General features: G+C 41.4%; 1 protein-coding gene across 1 annotated transcript; it reads left to right on the top strand.

Moving 5' to 3' along the window:
• The first annotated feature begins 24895 nt into the window (after window positions 1-24895).
• Window positions 24896-25879, top strand: paqr9 (progestin and adipoQ receptor family member 9). Its single transcript, XM_020533203.1, has one exon. It carries the CDS (start codon window positions 24896-24898, stop codon window positions 25877-25879), a length of 984 nt encoding a protein of 327 aa, XP_020388792.1.
• The last annotated feature ends 1162 nt before the right edge of the window (window positions 25880-27041 follow it).

Raw genomic sequence — 27041 nt, 5'->3', positions numbered from 1 at the left:
TGTGGCTCATTTTATACTGCATACTAAAATACATTTCCAAAGCATGATATTGAATCAGAGCAAAGATTTGCTCTGAATGATAACTTCATGTGACCAAGTTGTTGACATGTTTTGAAAATAGCATGTTCTGCTTTGCATTGAGAAAACCAGGCGAAAAAGAGAAAAAAGTCTGTATAGTGTCTTGCATAATCTCAAGCCATCCCAAAGTGCTATATAGTTAAAGAAGCACTTCCATTGTTGTGTAGAAAGTGTCGATCACATGTGGAGAGGAAAATCCCACAAAGATAACAGTGATCAGGTAACTTGTTCAAATGATGTTGGTCTAGAGAGAAGTAATGCTGGGAGCTTTTGAATCAGAGATCATCTCAATTGAATTCCTCATCTAAAACGCAGAACCTTTGATAGTGCAGCGCACCTGTTTCAGTCTACAATTTAGTGTCCAATCCTCTGAACGCACAACCTTCTGACTCAAGCTAGAGTGACACCATTCAGCCCCAGATGACATTGTAAGAAGTTATAACTTTGTGTTAAAAAGGCAAAGTTGTGAACAGCTGGAAAGAAAACAAGTAGTAGGGATTTTGAATACGCCAGCCATTTTATTGGAAATAAAACTGTAAATCCATCAGTAACATGCAGGTTTTTACACATTGTAGAACTTGACAATCATGAGCATCACAACAAACACCAGTTACGTTCTTAGATCTTGCTCAGTGAAAATTTTCTATTCCAAAGGTATTTTTTATGCCAAAGTTGTACTATCACCCAGCAATCGTCTCCACTTTTGCAAGAGGCAGTACCAATTCATGTCCTTAAGTTGTCAGAATCATATTATACTGGCAAAACCCATGGAACCTGAAGCTTGGAGATCCACCACACATCCAAATCAATCTCACGTGTTCCAATGCAGGAGTAAACCATACAGATGTATTTTTACCAAGATAAACTGGACAGTCAGCTGCTAACATCAGGGAGGAACAGGACTCTCACTCAAAGCTGGATGAAAATATGCTTGATGCGTCAGATTGGAATATGTTACATCAGCTGCCCATGGGCACCTGAGTGACAAGCAATGCATTACCTTAATATCTTGTAGGCAAAACAAAACAAGCTCCACATTCCACCTTTTTTTTACTGAAAAAACAACAGTCAGCCAAACTATACTGTATTCCCATGGCAATCCTGACTAGAGTCAACTTGCATGGTTTGAACTTAATCAGTTAACTAAAGAAGTTAATTGTTTCCGCTGCACCTTCATGCCAAGCATAATTGCACCATCCAAGCACCCTCTTCTCGTCCTATATAAATTGTTGTTCCCTTTCTAAATTTGATTTTCTTGCATTTCAATCTTGGTGTCTCTTTTAGCAATATCTTGCAATACATCATAAAGCAATAGTCAAGACCAATTTCAATTTAACATCTTTCACATCCTCAGATCCTACCATTACAAAGGTACTAGCAGAATTAATATTGTAGAGCTGCCACATTAGTCAGATCTGACTCTAACTGCTCCTTTGTTATAGAAATGTGGTGGCACAAATACCATCAATTACATGCAAAATTACTTCAAGAGATTCATCTTGCCTGGTTGTCCAGCAAGCTTGAATGGCTGAAATTGGACTCCAAATTTGACATGTTTCCAGGTTACATAGAGCTAGGGCTTTTCTCTTTAGAATGACGAAGGATGAGGGGTGACTTGATCGAGGTGTACAAAATGATCAGAGGTATAGATAGAATAGACAGCCAGAGACTTTTTCCTGGGTGGAGGTAGCTATTACGAGAGGGCATAGTTTTAAAGTGAGTGGAGGTAGATACAGGGGAGACGTCAGAGGTAGGTTCTTTATTCAGAGAGTGGTCGGGGCGTGGAATGCATTGCCGGAGAGGGTAGTGGAGTCGGCCTCATTAGGGGCATTTAAGCGGCTATTAGATAGGCACATGGATGATAGCATAAGGTAGGGGTGGAGGTTAGATAGACCTTAGGATTAGGGTAAAAGTTCGGCATGACATCGTGGGCCGAAGGGCCTGTACTGTTCTAAGTATTTCAATTCAATTAAAGTAATGTTAGTATGCACCTTACTTGAAATTACCCACCATTTCTCCATATTCCTCAATGTCCTTAGTTAAATATTTAATAGTTCTAATACAAATAAAACATGAAACAGACACTATCATTATTTGAATGTTCTTCGATAAATTCAATTTCCAGGAAAAGTTTGTTCCCAGATGAAGAGTCCGTTTTATTGAGTACCATAATATTTTCACACTAGTGTACTCAGCATTTTTGATTGCAGCACCAAGTCTAGAAGCTTAAAAATACCAAACCATAAAGATAAAACTTGGACATGCAATTTACCAATAACAAGGCACTGCACCAAATAACAATGCTCCGGAAACTGATTGCACAACTTTCCCTAGTTCTGCAAAACGTTTACATTTTATCTCAAAGATACCTTTACACTACCATTCCAAGCTGGAAAACTTTGATCAATATCAAAGTGAAAATTAAGCATGCTTAGTGATCTAGTTTCCTTTCCAATGCATTTACAGAAACGCACAATATAAAGCACAAGTTAAGTTGATAAATTCTTCATTTACTAATTGCTCACATTGCAAGATTGTTAATCATGTAGATATTGGACGATGTTTAAAAGATTGGAAGGCTGAAGTCAAGACCATCAGCTCCTTTATAGTCAGGAAGCTGACTGCCGAAGAACTGGTGGCTGCACAGAGTTTCAGCTATATAGCATTATCAGCAAGTTAACTATTCAGTTACTTATTTGTGGGGTATTCAGGTACCATATTACTATTGACTTAGTGTAGCGTTCTGATATAACACACAGTCCATGTGCTTCAAAACCTCAAATAACAAACATCTCACCAGAGCTCTTCTTACTGATCTTTTATCTTTGTGTATCTTCACCTAACATATAAACCTTATTAGATACTTTGATAAAGAGAAAGTACTTTCATGCAAATGATTAATTTACATAAGCACATTTAATCCACAAAGGTTTCAAATCAGTTGGATCAAAACCAAAGTGAAAATTAATCACGCTTCGTGATCTAGTTCCCTTTCCATTGCACTTATGGAAACACACAATATAACTCAGTTTGGTTAGTGTTGTAAATTCAGATCTGTATTCAGTGACTATCTTGTGAAAGGGCCAGAAGCTGGTTTGCAAAAAAGCTGTAGTATCATCATCTCATTGATGCACTGGACTACACGTGGGAAAAAAAGTCTAAGTAATGCAAGATCTGCCAATGTTAATAGCTTGCTCTGGGACCGACTGTGGAAACAATGAGTTCAGCATTATTCTTCCACAACAAGAGGGATAAGGTTGATAAGTTGAGTGTTGGAATTAAGAATTGGGAAACATGTAACAAACTCATTGCAAACGTGCCTCATGCTTTATTTTTTCCAACAGCAGGTTGTATGGCAGACAGATGTCCTGTTTTGGACGGGTGAATATTTAATATTTAATTTGAATCCCCAGTGCAGTGGAGTCACCTGTTTTAATTTAAGCACTACTGGTGTCAGGAAATGTGTTGGCAAAATGGAGACAGAAATAGCCAGCTACAGAAGTGTGTATTTTTTAAAGAGCATTCTTTGCAAGACAAGAGGAACTGGAGTTCCCTCCCAAGGCCCTCAAGTAAACAGTCAGCCTGCAATCACAATCAGCTGAACTGTCCAACCATTCAACCCCAGTGGTGAGCGGTATCCCAATATGTGACTGGACCCTAATTGAGTCCAAGATGTGATCCCAACTGCCTGGCTTGAACATACCAATCCCATTAGCGCCATCATAAGAATGTACAAACATAACAGAACTAGGAGCAGGAGTAGGCAATTCAGTCTCTTGATCCTGCTCTGCCTTTGGGACAATTATGGCTGATCTCATCTTGACTTCAACTCCACTTTCCTGCCCACTCTCAATAACTCTTTGACCCATCACTAATTAAAAATATGGCTGTCTATCTCCTTAAATTGATTCAGCATCTCAGTGTCCACTAGTGAACGCCACAGAATCAGGACCTTGAGAAAGAAGTCTCAAGCCACAATCTTTCCAAGCTTTCCTCATTCATGACCGCCTGGCTCTGACAAAAGCTGCCTCCACCCTTATTCTCCCAAGTCCACAATGTTTTTCTAATTCTTGGGGACAGTCTTTGGTCAAACTGTGGCTCTGGGTTTCTCCCGCTGGTTTGCCTGCTCAGCCAGCTGGCTGCTGAAATGGAAATGGAACAATTAAGAAATTACAATGAAGTCCTGCTGTTAAATTAAACTATTTCTTTATTACTACTGATACAATCCTGCCTAAGCTAGATTAGATCAGGACTTCCTATGCAGATCTTAAATCCAAGAGATGTCAAATCTTGTTCATGAATCCTAACCTCCTCAAGATACTGACCAATGAAAGGCTGGCAGAAAACAAATACAGATCATAGATGGTTACAAGATCCCCACATATTACCACTTGAGTGAATCACAAAACAAAATTTCCTTCTTTGAAAACATGAAAGATTCAACTTCTGGTGAGAATATGTAGAATATAAATGAAATCTAATGTTTTAAAAGGAGTTTCCAACGTTTCAAATTAGGCTCTAGCACAGAAAAAGTTTCCCTTTCAAACTTAAAATATTTCATTCATAATCTATGTTTTAGAAAATTGAAAATAAAAACACCTTTTAACTCAAACAGCAATAGGATTATCCGAGTGCGATGTTTTGAACAAATTCGTTCTCTGAAAGAGCCAGAAGAAAATTAATCCCAAAGTTTCATTACAGTTGTGTTATGCTCAATGATATACAAACATCTAGCTGAATTTATTCCATGACCTTTAAAACCAACATCTTAGGATTTTACATGTTATTTTTCTTTCAACAACTGTGCATTGTATCCCTGCTGCCTCAGCTGCACCTCTTGACTAAAACTCGATTAAGCAAATAGGCCTCTATTCCCCACTGGAGGGGTTTCCAATATGACCTCCATCTTCCTCATTACTGTTTACTGGTGCAAGGGTATCAGTATGCTGAAAATCAAACTAGCAACGTCTGGAGGAAATGTCTGCATGGTAACTAACTCAATTTTCCATTTCTCTGCACACCCTCAGCGCACTTTAACTTGCTGCAGCAGATAACCTACTTCAACACTCAGTGCCAGACTGTTGACCCATTTTGTTTTGGGGTAAGCCTCAACTAGAAACAATAGCATAGTGCCCACCATAGGTAACCAGGTTCATTCTCCATCAGTTTGCCAGCCCATACATGGTAAAGCTATGCACTCTGTTTGAGAGTTGAGATCAATTCCATTCATTAGCAACTGAATGTCCACAGACAGATGCACAAAAACAAGATAACAGTCAGTATCACTCAAAACTTCAAGTTGCTATTCATCGTTGGTGCCAAATGTAAATTATTCAACTAACACCATAAAAACGGTTTTAGATATTTGTGTCGCCAAGTATGCTTTGACTCCCTGACTATGACAGTTCACCTCTTCTATATTATAGAAGAGCAACTCTCTGTTGCTTTGATGTTTTATACATGGGAGCTGTCCACAAAACTGTCAAAAATGCAGTGTTTGCCGAAATAATATGCATATTAGTCAACTATTGAAGAAAAAAAGTACACACCTGATTGCATATCTAAAAGGCCATCCACAACATAGAGTCATCAGTCACAGAACTGAAACAGACCTTTGGTCCATCCTGTTCATGTCGTCAATAATTCCAAACTAAACCAGTCCCACCTGCCTGCTCCTGGCCCATATCCCTCCAAACCTTTCCTATTCATATATCCATCCCATTGTCTTTAAACGTTGCAATTGTACTCACATTAACCACTTCATTCTGAAGTTCATTCCACACACAAACCACCCTGTGTAAAAAATCTGCCTCATGTCTTTTTTAAAATCTCTCTCTCCTCTCACCTTAAAAATGTGCCCACTAGCCTTGAAATTCCCCATCTTAGGGAAAAGACAACTACCATCAACTCTATTTATACCACTTCTTATTTTATAAACTCCTATCAGGTCACCTCTCAACCTCCTACTCTCCAGTGAAAAAGGTCCCAGCCTATCCAGCCTTCCTTTATAACTCAAATCTTTCATACCCGGCAACATCCTGGTAAATCTCTTCTGAACCGTCTCGAGCTTGATAATATCCTTCCTGTAACTGGGCAATCAGAATGGGACACAGCATTCCAGAAGAGGCCTCTCCAACATCTAATACAACCTCAACATAATGTCCCAACTTCTATACTCATAGGACTGCGCAATGAAGACAAGCGTGCCAAACACCTTTTTAACCATCCTGTCTATATGTGACACAAACTTGAACAAATTATGTACCAGCATTCCTAGGTCCCTCTGTTCTACAACACTACCCAAGGCCCTACCATTAATTGTATAAGCCCTACCCTGATTTGTTATACCAAAATGCAACCTCTTGCATTTATCCATCTGCCATTTTTCAGCTCATTGATCCATTTGATCAAGATCCTTTTGTAATCTTAGAAAACCTTCTTCACTGTCTACTATGCCACCAATTTTGGTGTCATCCACAAACTTACTAACCATGCCTTCTATATTCTCACCAAATCATTTATATAAATGACAACAAGAGGACCCAGAACTAATCCCTGTGAAACATCACTGGTGACAGGCCTCCAGTCCGAAAAGCAACCCTCCACCATCAGTCCTGAAGAAGGGTCTAGGCCCGAAACACTGACTTTCCTGCTCCTCTGATGCTGCCTGACCTGCTGTGTTCCTCCAGCTCCAGACTGTATTCACTCTGACTCCAGCATCTGCAGTTCTTGCTATCTCCCCCATCATTACTCTGTGTCTTGCTGTTAAGCCAATTATGTATCTAACTGGCAAGCTCACCCTGAATCCCATGTGATCTAACTTTATTAATTAGTCCACCATGCGGAACCTTGTCAAAGGCTTTACTAAAATCCAAATAAACAATGTTTACTTCTCTGCTATCAATCGTTTTGGTAACTTCCTCAAAAACTCAAGTTTGAGAGAGAGGATTTTCCTCGCAAAACCATGCTGACTACTCCTAATCAATTTTTGCCTCTCTAAATGCCCATAAATCCTATATTTTATAATCACCTCCAACAATTTACACACAACCCAAGTCAGACTTGCAGGTCTATAGTTTCCCGGTTTCTCCTTACAACCTTTCTTAAACAAAAAAGTTACAACATTAGCTACCCACTAGTCACCAGGCACCTCACCCATAGTTATAGATGAAGCAAATATTTCTGCAAGGGGTCTTGTAATTTCCTCCCTTATTTCCCACAACATTTTGGGAAACATTAAATCAGGTCTCAGAGATTTTTCCACTACTATATTCTCCAAGACCTCCCGAAGTTCCTCTTCTGTATTGTGAACTGTTTTAAAAACATCAAAGTTTACTTCTCTCCATTCTCTAGACTCCATTTCATTCTCCACAGTAATACAGTCCACGCCGTAATTCATTTCAGGTTCTGTTTACCATCATAAACATAGGCTCACTCACCTACACTGACTCCTCAGCTTTATTTTAAATCCTTCCACAGCTTCCCTTCTTCCTACTTTTGTAACCTTCTCCAGCCCTGCAACCCTTTAAGATCTCACTGCACTCCTAATTCTGTCAAATCATGCATCATATTTTTATTTGTGCCACCAACAGTAGCCAACCCTTCAGTTGTCTACGTTCTAAAAACTCTGGAATTCCATCATTACTCCTCCCTGCCTCACTCTCCTCTTTTAAGAATTTCCTTAAAATCTCTCTCTTAGGCAAAGCGTTTGGTCATCTGTCCTTATACATGCAGCTCAGTTTCCAATTTTGTCTGAAAATGCTCTTGTGAAGCCTGAAGGCTTTCACTCCATTCAGATACTACAGAAATACAAGTTGTTAATTGCTGATGCAAATGGTTACCGAATAAACAGCTATTCTACATAACTGAAAATATAAACTGTGTTAATTTGACAATGTTTCAAGTACTTCCATTTATAAAAGTCACAGATACAGCTGTACAAAATTACATCAATGAGGATCTTGGTACATCTGATAATAGTAAGACCACCTTAATAACATTCACTTTCTAAGAGTAGATCTTGTGCTGTGTAACTTGATTCATCAGCCAGTCTGTGAGCTCGAGAGTGAATTCTGTTAGCAATGTGGCTGACTCAACATTACACTTGTAATAAAATGGAGCTTGTTAGTGGAGAAGCAAAAAGAGAAAGTGATTTTGCAAATCTTATTCATGTAAGTAGTTTAAATACTCAAAAATAGAACTGATCTGACTACAATAAATTGATCACAGGACACAACAGGTACTTTGAAAATTCAAGGATCCACGGGATCTCAAACTTAGTTATTTTAGGGATATGTGAAAATATATTAATTTTCATACGGTACATCAACAACATGCATACAATATAAAACAGAGCAAGAGAAAAGATTAGGCTTGAATAAATACAAAAACACTATTTGCTGGAAAACAAAACATTTGTGTTCCTTCCTGCTTTCTGAAATTTGCCATGCTCTGCCCCTATGAGCCTGGGAGTGGAAACCCATTTATGCTGCCATTTAAACAAGTTGTTTCAATGTGGGGTAGCACTTTTCTCCCCCTTCCCCTGCACGCCCTGCCACAGGACGATATTTCCTCCTCTACCCATCACCTTCTGCCCACCTGAACACAAAAAAAACTTCAAAACTCAGCGCAGTTGAGCAAATTGCAGACAAAAAAGTGTGTGTCCACTCCATGTAGCTGCAAAGTTGCCACTTTACAGCTTGGTACACAGATGCCATCCAGCATTGTTGGAATTCATTAGGCCATACTTGCATTTAACATTAAATACAAGTTGATGCTTGATCACCCAGAGCACTTTGAAACATTTTGGGTGTAATCTTAATAGGGTATTTACCATGTTAGACTTTCATGAGAAAGGTAAATGTCAATCCTCAAGGATGCTGAACTGCTTTGAGAAATAAAATGTTTAAACTTGAAACAAAAACAAAGCTGCTGGAAAAGCTCAGCAGGTCTGGCAGCATCTGTGGAGGAGAAAACAGAGTTAACGTTTCGGGTCCGGCGACCCTTCCTCAGAACCTGTTTGTTCCTGATTTACAGCATCCGCAAGTTCTTTTGGTTTCTATGTTTAAACTTGAGCTGGCAGGGGACTTAACCACAGTGTCTACTTTTCGCTGTTAACAGCCATGTGTCTATCGCTCCAAAAATGTTTTAAAATTGTGTTAAAATTGCCTCCAATTTCCACCCTGCCCTCACTTTCACCTGGTCTATCTCTGACTCCTCCCTTCCTCGACATTTCTGTTTCCGTTTCTGGGGATAGACTGGCCACTAATATCCATTACAAACCCAGTGACTCCCACAGCTGCCTGGATGATACATCCTCACACCCCACTTCCTGTAAAGACTCCATCCCATTCTCCCAGTTCCTCCGTCTCCGTTGCATATATTCAGATGAGGCCAACTTCAACAAGGGAGCCTCCAAAATGTCCAACTTCTTCCACAACCGAGGATTCCCCAGCTCCGTTGTCGACAGGGCCCTCAATCGGGTCCGATCCATCTCCCGCACTTCTGCCCTGACCCCTTCTCTTCCTTCCCGCAACAGCGAAGGTACAACACCTACGCATTTACCTCCTCCCTCCCCAGTATCCAAGGGCCCAAACATACCTTCCAGGTGAAGCAACACTTCACCTGCACTTCCAAGAATCTAGTTTACTGCATTTGCTGCTCACAATATGGGCTCCTCTACATTGGGGAAACGAAGCATAGACTTGGCGACCGCTTTGCAGAACATCTACGTTCTACTCGCAAAAAAGAGCCTGAACTACCTGTTGCCTGCCACGTTAACGCACCACCCTGCTCCCTGGCCAAGATCTCTGTCTCCGACTGGCTAGTGTTCCAGTGCAGCCCAGCGCAAGCTGGAGGAACAACACCTCATTTTCCGCTTGGGGACCCTACAGCCCTCCGGACTCAATATTGAGGTCAATAATTTTAGGGCCTAAATTCTCCCATGTCCCAGCCCCCCACCCCACCCCACCCACCAGGCCTTGTTACCACACAGCCTGCCACTACACACCCCCTGTTGTTAGTCACTAACAGTCCCCATTAACAACTATTCACCCTCCCAGCCTGATCGTTAGCAACTCCTTTGTCTGTCCAACTGTCTTTCTCTCTCTTTGGGCTCTATCCTATCGTTTACTCCCTACCCCACCCACCTCCCTATTTTCTGCATATAAACTGACGTTTTCCCAGCCACTATCAGTTCTGAGGAAGGGTCACTGGACCCGAAACGTTAACTCTGTTTTCTCCTTCAGAGACGCTGCCAGACCTGCTGGGCTTTTCCAGCAACTTTGTTTTTGTTCCTGATTTACAGCATCCGCAGTTCTTTTGGTTTTTAAAAATGTTTTTAGAACCGTTTTCAAAATGTAAATTTACTCGCGCAATATTTGTTCAATATCAATAGTGAAGAAACAAAACGCTTCGGATTAACTCAAGTCTGTATAACTAAGTTATTTTTCCCAGTAAGTTCCTAGAAAAACTAAACCTTTTTTTTAAAGAAGGAGCTGCTCGGTGAAACAAGAGCAAACAACCAAAAATTTTATTTCATATACAATAAACCCGTCATTAAACTATGATGTCTATCCAAGAAGGATTGGCGTGAGACTAGATGACCAGACAGAGTCCAGGATCTTTAGATGCAAAGAGCAGAATCACAGAAGTGCTCCGGGCCATCGTGCCAACACCGACTCGTTAAATAAACACCATGACCCAGCGCCTGCTGTTTCTGCACCCCCCTTCCCCTTGCACACTATTTTTACGCAAATAATCGCCTTCAAACGCCGCAATTCAACCTGCCCCAAAACCCTTAAAAGGTTGGGAACTGCTTCTCATGTTAGACCCGAACTATCGCACAAGCCCGAGAGAGAGAAAGAAAAGTTTCACTGGAACTATTGTCAAACTGGTCCGGGGAAACCAACACGCAGCCGGCACGGCGGTAGCCTGAGAGCAGCATCGCCCTCGCTAAAGTTGCAAACGATTCTGCAACTTTTTGCAGCGAAAACGACTGGAGAATGGACTGGGACTCACTGTGTGGGGGTAGCTCAGCTCCTGAAGGCAGGTGGAAGGTTGTAGCAAAGACACAGTAACAGCGCAGTCCCAGCTCCAGCGCTATTGTGAGCTTCAAGCCCCGCCCCTTGCTCCAGGTGCACCCTTCGCCCACGTCCATCAAAGGAACCCGCCAATCGGGGTCGAGCGGCTGCGCGGGAGGAGGCGGGGACACAGGTCGGCGGTAAGGGGGCGGGGCGGGTGACGCAAACAGAGGCCCGTGAGCGACGGTTGCCAGGGCCGACCAAGGACGCTCCGGCCGGCAGAGGCGGTGATTCTCACAGCCGGGGGACTGCCTCTCGCTCTCAGCCCGCTTCCCCCACCAAGGGAACCGCAAGCAAAACCGCACCACGCCGCCACGAAGCAACCTGTTTCGGAAAGGCCCGGCAGGTTTGTGACTGACGAACACAACAGAGTGCAGAGTTCTAAAGAAAAGCCAAGAACAGAAATTGCTGGAGGAACTCAGCAGGTCTGGCAGCATCTGAGGGGGAGGAAGGCAGGGTTAATGTTTCGGGTCTGGTGAGCCTCCATCAGAACAGCCTCTGGACTCAAAAGGTTACCTCTGCTCTCTTTCTCTGTCTCCACAGATACTGCCAGACCTGCTGAGTTTCCCCAGCAATTTCTGCTTTTGTTTCAGATTTATATCATTCGCAGTTCTTTGTTTTATTTTTGTGATTAACAACCATGGGTTACTTTTTTAAAACTCATTCACGGGATGAGGGCATTGCCAACTAGGCCAGTACTTATTACCCATCCCTAATTGCCCAGAGGACAGTTCAGAGTCAACTACATTCCAGCAGGTCTGGAACCTCATGTCGTCCAGCCAGGTAAGGATGGCAGTTCGGTTCCCTAAAGGACACTAGTGAACCAGACGCGTTCGGCAATGGTCATCATTGCATTCTTAATTCCAGATTTTTATTGAATTCAAATTCTTCACCAATTGCTGTGGTGGGATTTGAACTCAGGTCCCCAGGACATTACTTGAGTCTCTGGATTAACAGTCCAGTGTTAATACCACTAGGCTACTACCCAGTGAATTTTGCATCTGAATCGATGCCACCGTTTCAATGGATCTGCTGGCAGCCCTGTGAATTTCCAAAATTTGAATGGCTGAGAAACCCCTGCATTCCCTGTGCTTCTATTTAAAATGAATGGAAAAGATGCCGCATCTCCCCCCAGCACTCTTCAATAAAGATCATCCAGTTTTCTTGCATGCCAGACACCCGTAATCACAACAGATTCTTTATTTGACTTTTCTTGGAAAACAAAAGCAAAATGCAAGAGACGCTCAGCAGGCCTGGTAGCACCAGTGAAGAGAGATCCAGAGTAAACATTTAGAGACCAATGTAACTGTTCTTTTGAAGAAGGTTAGAAATACTGCCAGTTCCAAACAGTAATACAGGACTGGAAAGTTAACTGGTTTTCTCTCTCTGTAGACGCTGCCAGATCTCTTGAGTTTCTCCAGCATTTTCTGTATTAGAGTCAAAGTTTTTAACAGCAAGGAAAGAGGTCCTTTGACCCAACATGTCTGCCCAGGTTATCAAATATCTATCTAATTCTAAATCCGTTTTTGAGCATTTCGTCCATAGCCTTGTATGCTATGGCATTTCAAGAGCTCATCTAAATATTTCTTAAATGTCTTGAGGGTTCCTGTCTCTACCACTCTTTTAGACAGTGGGTTCCAGAAACTCACAAATTTCTGTGTGAAAATTTTTCCTCAAATCCCCTCCAAACCTCCTGCTCCTTTATCTTAAAATTTCACTCCTTAGCTATTGACCCCTGAAATAAGGAGAAATGTTTCTCCCTATCCCCTGTCTGTACCCCTCTGAACTTGGTACACCTCAATCAGATCTTCCCTCAGCTATTAAGAGAATAACTCCAATTTATCTAGTCTCTCTTCATAGCTAAATCACTCCAGCCCAGATATCATCCTGGTACATTTCTTCCACATCCTCTCAATTGCAATAACATCATTTTTATTTCAGTGAAGTTGCCAAACCTGCTTTGTTTCTCCAGCACTTTCTGTTTTTTTGCAGATCTCCAGCTTCCACAGTACTTTGCTTTCACTCACTACTCATCAAAATTAATTCTTTGGTTCTGCTTGAGAGATCTTCATGTTGTGGTATAAATGCAATTTTTTTCAAATTTGCAGCAATCTCAGTTTTAATTGCATTAAGTGATCACTTTGTTCTGTATAGAGCAAATATTAAACACCAAACATTATTGGAAACATGCAGTCGGTGAGTTAACAATTCCAAAATTAAATGTAAGGTAATGTATCAACAGCGACAACAGTTATCTATATAACAGCTTTAACATAATCAAAGGCCCCAAGTTACTTCATAGGAACATTACAAAGCAAGGTTCAACACATAGCCACACAGGAGATATTAGGTCAGATGAACGAAAGCTTGGTCAGAGAGGTAGGTTTTGAGGAGGGTCTTGAAGGGACAAAGTGAATTAGAGAGGCAGAGGAATCTAGGTATTCCAGAGCTCCTGGCCTCAGCAACTGAAAATACACTGATAGTTGGCGATGCAAAAGGGACCAATATTAGAAGAGAGTAGATACTTTGGAAGTTTGTGGGGCTAGAGGAGGTAACAGATTGAGAAGGGGAAGGCCATGATGGATATGAAAATAAGGATAGGAATTTTAAAATCAAGATATTCCTTGGCTGAGAGTCAAAGTAAGTCAACAAGAACAAGAATGACAGAGGATCAGGACTGGTGTGAGTGGAGATAAAGCCAGGGAGCAGAGTTGTAAATAACTTCAAATTTACAGAAAGTAAACAGACCAACCAGGAGTGTGTTCAAGAAGCAACAAAGGAATAATTGAAGGTTTTATTTTTAAAAATTCAGGTACACACTATTCTTCAGAACTGTAGTTTGATGGGCATTTAACCCATTAACTCCCTCTATGTGATTAGAATGTTATCTATTATTTTTCTTTTCCCTCTATTGTCTCTTTTTTCAATTTTCCTACAATCTTCACTTACCTTTAAGTCACCTTTTCATCAAATGGATGTTGTGTACTTGCAGCAGATTTACACCGTAAAAAGTAAGAACAGAAATAGGCCTCCCAGCCCCTTGACCCTGCTCCGCCATTCAGTAGGATCCTGGCTGATCCAATGTTCTTCAATGTCCACTTTCCTGCTCTTTCCATATAACCCTTAATTCCCCAACTGATCAAGAATCTGTCTATCTATCTCAGCTTTGAATATACAGAGAATCTGCCCCCATGGCTTTCTGTGGCGAGAAGTTCCAAAGACTCTCCACCCTCTGAGAGAAGAAATTCCTCCTTGTCTCAGTCTTGAACTGGTGCCCCTTTATTCTGAGACTATGCCCTCTGGTCGTAGACTCTCCCTTGAGGGGAAATATCCTCCCAGCATTACTCTGTTAAGACCCTTAAGAATCCTCTATGTCTTAATGAGATCACCTGTCATTCTTCTAAATTGCAATGATTAGCGTCCCAACCTGTTTAGTCTTTGCTCATGAAACAATCCTTCCATACCTGCGATCATCCCAGTGAACATTCATTGAACTAGCTCCAATGAAATAATATTTTTCCTTTAAGGGGACCAAAACTGCTCACAGTACTCCAGATGTGGTCTCACCAGCATGTTGTACAGTTTCAGTAAGACTTCCCTCCTTTTATACTCCAACCCCTTGAAAATAGGGCCAACATTCCAATACCCTTCCTGATAACCTATTGTACCTGGGTGCCAGCTTTCTGTGTTTCATGTACAAGTCCCTTTGTGTTGCAGCATTCTGTTTTTCTTCATTTAAATCATACTATTCTTTTCTTTCCCTTCCAAAATGAACAACTTTACATTTTCCCACATTACACTCTACTTGCCAACTTTTTTCCCAACTTACTTAAACTATCAATATTTCACTGTATCAGAGATAGTAGGAACTGCAGATGCTGGAGAATCTGATGAAGGGTCTAGGCCCGAAACGTCAGCCTTTCTGCTCCTATGATGCTGCTTGGCCTGCTGTGTTCATCCAGCTCTGCACCTTGTTGTCTCAATATTTGACTGTAAACTGTTTGTCTCCCTCTCACAACCTGCCATTCCACCCATTTTTGTGTTGTTTGCAAAATTGGCTCCAGTACATTCACTTCCTTCCTCCAAGTTACTAAAGTATATTGTAAACACGTGCTGGCCCAGCGCTGATCCCTGTGGAACCCCATTGGTCTCAGGGCACCAGTTTGATAAAGAACCCATTATCCCCACTAACTGCTTCCTGCCTACTAGTCAATTCTCTATCCATACTAATGTACTACCTCCACCATCGTGACCTTTAATCTAATGACTTAACTTCTTGTGAGGTACCATGTTGAACACCTTCTGGAAATCCAAATGCAACACACTGGTTCCCCACTATCCACGCTGGTTGACTCTTAAATTAGTTTGACACAATTTTTCTTTCATGAAGCCATGCTGACTCTGCCTGATTAGATGATGATTTTCCACATGTTCTGCTATTACTTCCTTGTTCATTGATTCCAACACTTTTCCAACAATAGATGTTAGGCTAATCAGCTGATATTGCCCACTTCTTGCCTCTCGGGTGATGATGGAGGGTTGCTTTTCAGACTGGAGGCCTGTGACCAGTGGTGTGCCACAAGGATCGGTGCTGGGTCCACTGCTTTTTTGTCGATTATATAAATGATTTGGATGTGAATATAGGAGGTATAGTTATTAGGTTTGCAGATAACACCAAAATTGGAGGTGTAGTGGACAGCAAAGAAGGTTGCCTCACAGTACAACGGGACATTGATCAGATGGGCCAATGAGCTGAGGAGTGGCAGATGAAGTTACTTTAGATAAATGTGAGGTGCTGCATTTTGGAAAGGCAAATCAGGGCAGGACTTATACACTTATTGGTAAGGTCCTGGGGAGTGTTGCTGAACAAGGAGACCTTGGAGTGTAGGTTCATAGTTCCCTGAAAGTGGAGTCGCAGATGGTTAGGGTAGTGAAGAAGGTATTTGGTATGTTTGCCTTTATTGGTCAGTGCATTGAGTATAGGAGTTGGGAAGTCATGTTGTGGCTGTACAGGGCATTGGCTGGGCCACTATTGGAATATGCCATGCAATTCTGTTCTCCCTGCTATAGGAAGGATGTTGTGAAACTTGAGAGGGTTCAAAAAAATTTACAAGGAAGTTGCCAAGTTTAGAGGGTTTGAGCAATAGGGAGAGGCTGAATAGGCTGGGATTGTTTTCCCTGGAGCATCAGAGGCTGAGGGGGGACCTTATAGATGTTTATAAAATCGTGTGGGACATGGATAGTGTAAATAGACAAGGTCTTTTCCCTTGGGTGGGGGAGTCCAAAACTAGACGGTATAGGTTTACAGTGAGATGGGAAAGATTTAAAGGGAACTAAGGGGAAGCTTTTTCACACAGAGGGTGGTATGTGTGTGGAATGAGCTGCCAAAGGAAGTGGCAGAAGCTGGTACAATTACAACATTTAAAAGGCATCTGGATAGGAAGTGTTTAGAGGAATATAGGCCAAATGCTGACAAATGAGACTAGATTAATTTAGGATATCTGGTTGACATATATGAGTTGAACCAAAGGGTCTGTTTCCGTGTTGTATATCTCTATGACTGTCCCTTTTTGAATTGGGCTGTCACATTGGCAGTTTTCCAATCCTTCAGAAACTCCAGGATCCGAAGGAATTTTTGGAAAATTCCAACCAATGCACTACTGTCTCTGTAGCTACCTCTTTTGGGATCCTAGGATGCAAGCCATCCGCCCTTAGACTCATTAGTTTGTCGAATACTACTTATCTAGTGATGGTGATGGTACGTATTTCCTCCCTGTGTTATTTGACTTCTTGAATTTCAGATCTCTAGTACCCATTCATTTTATTCTTTCTGTTTAGCATTAAAATCCAAATTTTAACCTGACCTTTCCAGTAAGAATAGAATGTATCTAATTTACTTTCCACTAGAGTCCATCTAAAACACACACCACTACTGCTGAGTAAGGTAAAAATCAGGGTTAAATAAATGTTTACAGAACGTACTTGTTTGATTCCCAATATATCACCAGAATGAAAAATTTAGAATTTAGCAAACCTTTGCATTGACGAAAACAGAATTTGCTGGAGAAACTCAGCAGGTCTGGCAGCATTTGTGGAGAAAAAGCAGAGTCACCATTTTCCAGTTCAGTGACCCTTCATCGCTATACTAGTAGTAGCAAGGAAATGGTGGTATATATGAAGAAGATAGGGGGGGGGGGGGGGTAAAAGTGTGAGAGGATAGGTGGCGATGGAGATGGAGAGAGAATGATAGCCAAACAAGGGATGGATAATGGTAAGCCAGGGAAGGAGAAGGCTGCCAATGGGAAACATAAATAGGTGAAAATGGGTTGACTGTGCTGAAAGCAGCCCATGTGATGATAAGGTCTGATGTGTGAGGGTGGGTAAACAACATGGAAAAAGGTGTTCAGGCCCTAAAGTTATTGACCTCAATATTGAGTACTGAAAGCTGCAGAGTCCCCAATCAGAAGATGAGATGCTGTTCTTCCGGCTTGTGCTGAGTTCACTAGGGCACTGCAGCAGGCCCAAGACAGAAATGTTGGCTAGGGACCACAATGAAGTGGCAGGCAACTGGAAGCTTGGGGTCATTTTTTGCAGACAGAATGTAGGTGTTCTTCAGGGTGGTTGCCCAGTTCATATGCATCTCCACAATGCAGAGGAGACCACATTGTGAGCAGCGAATACAGTATATTGAGTGAAGTACAAGTAAATCACTGCTTCACCTGGAAGGTATGTCTGCAGCCGTGGATAGTTAGGAGGGAGGAAGTAAACGGGCAGGTGGTGTTACATCTTCTGTGATTGCATGGGAAGGTGCTGTGGGAGTAACGGGGTTGTGCTGGAATAGAGATATCGAAGAAGGGAAGGGAATACTCAGAGACAGACCAGTGAAGGTGAAAACAGGGTGGAAATTGGATGCAAAATTGATCAATTTTTCCAATTTCAGATGAAAGACAGAAGTATTGATGAGATCATCAATATACCAGAGAAAAGATATGGGGAGGGAACCACTTAGGATTGGAACAAGGAATGTTCCACGTATCCCACAAAGAGACAAGCGTATGTGGAGCTCATGCAGGTACCCATGACCATACCTTTGATCTGAAGGAAGTGAGAAGAGTTGAAGAAGTTGTTCAAGATGTGGACACGCTCATCCAGGCAGAGAAGAGTGGTGGACGATGGGGACAGTTCATACCTTTTTCCAGGAAGAAGCAGACATACCTAAGACCATCCTGATGGACGTATAAAGGGATTGCACTTTTTCAAATTCATTCATGGGATATGGGCATCACTGGCCAGGCAGCATTTATTGCCCATCCCCAATTGCCCAGAGGGCAATTAAGTATCAACCATATTGCTGTGGGTCTGGGGTGACAGGCCAGACCAGGTAAGGATGGCAGTTTCCTTCCCTAAAGGACATTAGTGAACCAGATGGGTTTTCCCCGATAATCAATAACAATTCATGGCCATAAGAACTTACGAACTAGGAGCAGGAGTAGGCCATTTGGCCCCTCGAGCCTGCCCCGCCATTCAATAAGATCATGGCTGATCTTTTTGAGGCTCAGCTCCACTTACCCCGCTGCACACCATAACCCTTAATTCCTTTACTGTTCAAAAATTTATCTAGCCTGGCCTTAAACACATTCAGCGAGGTAGCTTCAACCGCTTCACTGGGCAGGGAATTCCACAGATTCACAACCCTTTGGGTGAAGAAGTTCCTCCTGACCTCAGTCCTACATCTGCTTCCCTTTATTTTGAGGCTATGCCCCCTAATCCTAGTTTCACCTGCTAATGGAAACAACCTCCCTGCCTCCACCTTATCTATTCTCTTCATAATCTTATGTGTTTCTATAAGATCTCCCCTCAATTTTCTGAATTCCAATGAGTATAATCCCAGCCTACTCAGTCTTTCCTCATAATCCAACCCTCTCAACTCTGGAATCAACCGAGTGAATCTCCTCTGCACCCCCTCCAGTGCTAGTATATCCCTTCTGAAATAAGGAGACCAAAACTGCACACAGTACTTCAGATGTGGCCTCTCCAGGACCCTATACAGCTGCAGCATAGCCTCTCTGTTTTTAAACTCCATCCCTCTAGCAATGACAGACAAAATTCCATTTGCCTTTTTAATTACCTGCTGCACCTGCAATCCTACTTCTGGCGATTCATGCACAAGGACACCTAAGTCCCTCTGCACAGCCATCATTAGACTTCTAATGTGAGATATTTATTGAATTCAAATTCCATCATCTGCCATGGCAGGATTCGAATCCAGGTCTCTGAAACATTATCGGAGTCCCTGGATTAATAATCTAGTGATTATACCACTAGGCTATCATCTCCCTTTATATTTAATGATTTAACCATTTGTTTTTATTCATTCATAAGATATGAGTGTCAGTAGCTAGGCCAGCATTTATTGGCCATCCCTAATTGCCCAGAGGACAGTCAGGAGTCAACAACATTGTTGTGGGTCTGGGGTCACATGTAGGCCAGACCAGGTAAGGATGGCAGATTTTCTTCCCTGAAGGACATTAGTGAACCAAATGGATTTTTTCCCAAAAATCAAAATGGTTATCAATAGACTCTTTGATTCCAGAGCATTACTGAATTCAAATTCCACCATCAGCCATGGTAGATTTGAACTCAGGTCCCCAGGACATTACCCGGGTCTTTAGATTAGCGGTCTATCAATAATACTGCTCAGTCATTGCCACTCAGCGTCTCCCATTATCAATATCTTGGGAGTCAATACTGACCAGAAATTTACTAAACAAAAAACAAAGCAACTGTGAATGTTGGAAATCTGAAACAAAAACAGAAATAGCTGGAGAAGAGTCACTGGACTGGAAATGTTGACTTTGATTTCTCTCTACAGATGCTGCCAGACCTGCTGAGTTTCTCCAACTATTTCTGTTTTTGTTTCTGACCAGAAATTTAACTGGATCTGTGAAATAAATACTGTCTTCCAGAGAAGGCCAAAGGGTGCAAAATCTGTTCTAAACAATTCATTTCCTGACACCTCAAAGCCTATCCACTATCTACAAAGCACAAGACCGGATTGTGGTGGAATACACTCCACTTACCTGGTAGGATGTAACTCCAAAACCATTCAAAAAAACTCAACACCATCCAGGACAAAGCACTGACACCGCATCCACTTCCTTAAAAATTTGCTGGCTTCATCAGCAGCACATGGTAGCAGCAGTTTGCACCATCTACCAGTTGCACTGTGGATGTATCAGTTCTAGAAGGTAGCTCCCCACCACCTTTGGAAGGGCAATTACGAATGGATAATAAATTGTTAGCAAAGTCCACATCCCTGTTTGAAAAAACATCATTCATCCCTTGCAACATTTGTCCAAGAGTCACTTAATAGCTGCAGTAATAATCAATTGTATTTATAAACAACTGTATTTATAAAAATAATAATGTAAGCAAAAAGAATTGCACACTGTGTAAAATTCTGTGTGAAATATTCAAAAGTAAAACATTATATCATTAAGTGATTGCAATAATATGAAGATTAACAAACAGAAAAGATATTTCCGATAGAGGCTGTACGACAGTACACAAATATCAGTTCAAAGCCCAGTCCTATTTGCTCTCCATTTAATGGGGGTGGGGCAGTTGATGGTGGAGACAACGGGATATATTAGAACTTGGTTGAAGAGCACATTCCTCCTTCTGGATGAAAAGGAAATGAGGGACAGAGACATTCCTAGGCCATTATGATATGCCTTCTAACAACAGGTTGAAAGTGTCAATTCCAACTGTGACCCATCAGACCAAGAATCTGAGAAGGTGAAAGGATTGATACATTTATCAAATAAAACTAAATAAATTAGATTTGACATTTCATTAGTTGCCAGTACACATAAGAAGGCTCACTATTGCAGTACCACTAGCCTCTGTTAAAGCATACCTATATTTATTCTTGGTTTTTCCTAATAAAGGTAACTATGTAAGCAAGTGCACACAGTACTCTTTACAGTGGACATTCTAAAATCTAGCGGAAGCTCACAGGTATTGCATAATTTATACACCCAGGTCCCTCTGCTCCTGGACCCCTTCAGAATTACTTGTCCTCCACACTTTATATTTTCTCTCTACGATCCCAAAATATATCACCTCAAATTTCTCCACATTGAACTTCGCTTACCCTACCAACTCATTTGTTTCCTTTTGAAGTTATAAACTATCCGCCTTACAGTTTACAATGCTTCCAAGTTTTGTTTATTCACAAATTTTGAAATTGTTCCCTGTGCGCCAAGGACAAACCAAGTATATCAGGAAAAACAAGGGTCCCAGCACTGATCCTTCGGGAACTTTACCACAAACTTTTCTCCAACCTGAAAAATATGCATAAACCATTACTGCATTTCTTATCACTCAGCTAAAGTTGCATTCAGTTTGCTACTGCCATTTTTAATTCCAAGAGCTCTAACTTCATTCACAAGTCTGTTCTGTGGCTCTGTATCAAATGCTTTCATAGAATCATAGAATCCCGACAATGTGGAAGCAGGCCATTCAGCTCATTGAGTCCACACTGCCTTCCGAAGAGTATCCCACCCAGACAAACCTGCCTACCCTATCTCTGTAACCCTGCATTTCTCATGGCTAATCCTCCTAGCCTGCACATCCCTGGACACCATGGGCAATTTAGCTTGGCCAATCCACCTAACCTGCAGATCTTTGGACTATGGGAGGAAACCACAGCACCCAGGGGGAGCCCATGCAGACACAGGGACAATGTGCAAACAGCACACAGACAGTCACCCAAAGCTGGAATCAAACCTAGCGCTGTGAGGCAGCAGTGCTAACCACTGAACTACCTGCCACCCCTGGAAGTCCATGTTTAAAATCATTACTTCCTCGTCAACTGTTTTACTGATTCAAAAAACTTCAACAAGTCAATTAGATGACTTTCTGTAAAGAAATCAGCGTTGGGTCTCCTGAATTGACCCACATTTAAATAGTGAAAGAATGGTAAAAGGAGGAATGGAAACAATCAGAGACAAAAAAACTGGTACTTATACATGGAAGAAGAGACCACAGCAAGGTATTAAATACATACTTTGCACATATCCTTACCAAGTCTCTCTTAATTATGTCCTGAATTGTTTTTTCCAGAACTTTTCCCACGACCAACTTAATCTGACTCATGTTTATTTGCTAGGCTACCCTTTTTGAAACTGGGCATAATGTTTGCAATTCTCCAGTTCCATGGCACAACCCAAGACTAAAGAAGACTGAAAAATTATTGCCAGTGCTTCCGTAATTTTCAGACTCACCGTTTTTACCTCATCCAATCCCAGTGCCTTGTCTACTTTAAATCCAGACAACCTATGTCTCCTCATCATCAATTTTTAACCCTTCCAGCAACTCAATTTCCTTTTCTTAAGGACTCTTCTTCTGTAGTAAAGACATGTGCACAGTATTCACTCAGGAACCATATCTAGTACTGCTCCTGTCTCATTGAACTGAAAGCAAACTGCTGTATCTGGCAAGAAACAGACACTGACTGAGAAACATGATGGCATCTTGCAATTTTTGGGGATTGGCAAATTATACCATACATAATGCAATAATTCATCAGCTATGCCATTCCTATTGAAATCTATGCAGACAGTTCTTTATTACAATTTTGACTTCTATATAGTTCTTTATCTGTGTTAATTTATGGTGTAAAAATTCCAGTATAGAATAGTTACAGCTAGAAGCAATTTGCACCATCCTGTCCACAAAGCTGACTCAATTCCCCATACCAGAAGCCAGTATGTTTCCTTTCTTTAGATAATTATCAAATTCCCCTTTAAAGACAACAGAAGAACTGACCTCGACCAATGCATTCCAGATCCTAACAGCCCTGCTGCATGAATACGTTTTTCCTCATGTTATCTTTGGTTCTTTTATCTTTTACCCCAAATCAGTGTCAACTAGTTCACAACCCTTCTGTCAATGGGAACAGTTTCTCCTCACAATCTGGAACAGTTTAAATCCTAATTCCATTCACAGGATAGTTTAATCTCTCCCAGTGACAACGTTTTTCCTTATCATGTGTGATCTCGAGCTGTGATAATAAAAGCTTGTTGACCAAACAGTTGAAAAATTCAAACCTCCTAATCCAGCTGCGATTAACTTTAAAAATTTTTAATTATTTGTTGATTTATGCAGAGCACCAGCCACAAGCTGAATTGTTTGGAAGCTTAACAAAAATAAAGAACTGTGGATGCTGGACATCTGATCCTTTGAGGGTCACTGGACTCGAAACGTTAGCTTTGTTTATCTCTCCACAGAGACTGAGAGACATTTCTCCAGCACTTTCTTTTTATGTTTGTTTGGGAGCTTGCTGTTTCAGTCTACCATAAAAAAAGTAAAGAACCAAGTAATTAATTTGTTAAAGATGTGGAAGAAACTCACAAAAAAAATGTTTTGGTTGGCACAGTTGCTGTGTATTTTGTAAATACGTTATTGTAGTCAAGACAAAGAGTTAAAATATTTGGTCTCTTGCATTTTCTTGCTTAATTTTCAACGTGAGTTTAACATCCGTGGTACTGAAATAAGTCACAGAGTTGTACAGCATAGAAACAAATCCTACAGTGCAACTCATCCACGCAGACCAGATATCCTAAATTAATCTAGTCCCATTTGCCAGCATTTGGCCCATATCCTTCTAAATGCTTCCCATTCATATACCCATCCAGATGCCTTTTAAATGTTGTAATTGTACCAGCCTCCACCACTTCCTCTGGCAGCCAATTCCCTACTCACACCACCCTCTGCGTGAAAAAGTTGCCCCTCAGGTCTCTTTTAAATCTTTACCCTCTCACCTTGAACCTATGCCCTCTGGTTTTGCACTCCTCTACCCTTGGGAAAAGACCTTGACCATTCACCCTATCCATGCCCCCTCATGATTTTATAAACCTCTATTAAGGTCACCTCTCGGGCAGTGAGTAAAGGGTGTGTTTAAGTCAGTGTTACAATCCAGGGAGCCTCAGCTTGCATCCCCAGTCTATAACCGAGGAGCCGAGTCTTCACCAACATTGGGCTCAGTGAGACAAAGGGGCAATCGAATATAAAAAACAGAGAATGCTGGAGAAACTCAGCAGGTCATCTGTGGAGAGAGAAACAGTGTTAACATTTCGAATCCCGTATTACTCTTCTACATACAGACTTGCTGAGTGTCTCCAGCATATTCTATTTTTATTTCAGATTTCCAGTATTTTGCTTTTAATCTGGTGTCTAACACTGAGAAGCATCTGCGCGGACAGTAACACAGGGTTCACCTTTCCAAACACCCGACGTGATGCGAATCCCTGTCCCTTTCAAATATAGGAACCGCGTTCGCCTTTCTGTCGTTAGCCTTTATTATTCCAGTCAATATTCCTTCACAACTGAGTACAAGAGAATAAAATATGCAACGCTCAGCCTCGAACCTTTCAAAGTTTGTGAAGAATTTGTTCAACATCTTTTGTGACATCACAACGAAAGGTCTGGCAACAGCAAGTGTACATCACAGCTCTGCGGGATGTACCAGCCACCAGGCTCTGACCCTCACCTCTCATCCAGATGTTGATCGCCACAATTTTGCTGTAAACAGATGCCTTTGCCAATCCCGTGCCTGTGCACCTTTTGTGGTTACACGGTGTAAGTACAAAACAGCGTCATGACCACCTAGCACTGGAGGGAGAAGGAACTTTTCAGATCAATTGTCATCGTTAATTGCAATAACAAGCAGGATGTATCGAAGGCAGAGGATCGATTTCCTTGCTTGTGAAGAAATACCCAGGGAAATGCGTGAGTGCTTTATCGTTACAAGATACCGAAGACCGAATTCTACAGTCGCCGAGTGCTTGCGTTCTGTCTTGCAACCCACAAACGAAACATTTAACTTTTGGTCTCATTGCATCCCATTGATATTTTTTCTGTATCGCTTTGATCAATTACTCTTCAAGAACGAGGAGGTTCGCTATGATCATTCATTCCTTTTACCGATGTGGTGCTTTGGATTTGGGGTCATAACAATCTTTGCTGAAAGCTGCGCCGCACATTTATTTAACACTCTCTCACAGCAGCTCCGTCACATCTTCTACTACTTGGATTACGTCGCCTTCAACGTTTATGGGTTTGGATCCACCATCGCCTGTTACTACTATATATTCCCATTGCTGACTGTCATGAACCCTATTCTGCTGGAAAAGAGTGGACAATGTACAGAATACACTGATGTGGTCAAATTTTATTCTGCTTTCTGTATTCCCGGGACTTTATCGTTGCTCGTCATTTGCACTATTATCATTTGCAAAAGTTATATTGACTGGGCACAATATCGCTACACAGTCAGAGCAATCGTGTTTCTCATTCCACTCAGCGTGTCAGTGCCCATATTCATAGATATTTTTTATTTTGACTTTCCTTTAAAAAATCCACACATATTTTTTCATTTTTGGAGACAGCGCACATGGCTTCTGTTCGCGATCATGTTTAATGTGAGCAGAATTCCAGAGAGGTTTTGGCCAGGTCAGTTTGATGTGATAGGACAGAGTCATCAATGGTTCCATTTGTTTAGTTTCCTGACTGTTTATGATCAACTGTGTTATTTGGAATATGGGTTCAACACTTTTGTTAAGTCTCCAGTAATCATCCCAAACTTTGCTGACACAGTGGGAGCAATGCTCCTTTTGTTACTGAGCTTTTTACTGGTAATTAAAGGAATTGCTTAGCAGTCGCCTGTTTACATATAGAATTTTAAAAGTTTCCAAGTTGATGATCTGGGCGACAAGAAAATTATGAACCCAACACACCTTGCCTGCTTCCAGGAATACAGCAATTTTTTTCCTGTATTTCATCATCTTTTAAAATTGTAGATTTTCTAATAGCAACGGGATGAAAATGTTTATCGGAGTGGGTCAAAGTAATTTATAATAGAGGTTAAATTTTGCATGATGTACAGCAAGGTGGCTCATTTAATCTCCTCTTACGCCTTCTTGTGTTCTTAAGAGATGTTCTGCAAAGTGTTCTTTATCCACTTAGTTTGCTATTCACATCAGAATTTAATCGGCAAATTCTTTTCATTAGAATGCAGTCTGTACTATCTGTATTATTTTCAAATATTATTCAACTGTAAGTGGCTTGAGTATTGTGATTCCCCCCAGCAGGTTCAGTCTTTCTTTAGCAGATGATCTCTCATCCTTTATTATGACATGATTGGCGAATAAGACTAAGGAAGTATCGGTAAAATTATAGAGATTTTTGAGATTTACCGTGGATTAATGTGTACAATTTTGATCTCCATACATAAAGATATGATTCGCTCAAAGGCAGTGCAATGAAAGTTCAGTGGATTAATTTCTGGGCTGGGAAGGGTGTGCTCATTCAATTGAACGTATATACTGTGATATTTAGAATAATGAAAGATGATCACATTGAGATGGTTAGCACTACTGCCTCACAGCGCCAGGGACCTGGGTTCAATTCCACCCTTGGGCAACTGCCTGTGTGGAGTTTGCACATTCTCCCTGTGTCTGCGTGGGTTTCCTCCGGGTGCTCCGGTTTCCTCCCACAGTCCAAAGATATGTAGGCTAGGGTGGATTGGCCATGCTAAATTACCCATAGTGTTCGGGGATGTGTAGATTGGGTGGGTGATAGGGTAAATGGGTCTGGGTGGGATGCTCTGAGGGTTGGTGTGGACTTATTGGGCTGAAGGGCCTGTTTCCACACTGTAGGGATTCTATGAAAGCATCAGAACATGGGGTCAGCTGTTTCTTTATTCAGATTGTGAATCTTTACAATTCTCTGTCCCAGAGAGTTATGGATACTTTGTTAAAGGGTACATTCATGAATGAGTTTAATACAATTTTGGACTTTATGGGGACAGAGGGATGT

This window comes from Rhincodon typus, chromosome 13 (genome assembly GCF_021869965.1).
Source record: "Rhincodon typus isolate 14 chromosome 13, sRhiTyp1.1, whole genome shotgun sequence".
Taxonomy (NCBI): Eukaryota; Metazoa; Chordata; class Chondrichthyes; order Orectolobiformes; family Rhincodontidae; genus Rhincodon; species Rhincodon typus.
Note: the sequence above shows the minus strand (reverse complement) of the source record. Positions and strands in the feature narration are given on the sequence as shown.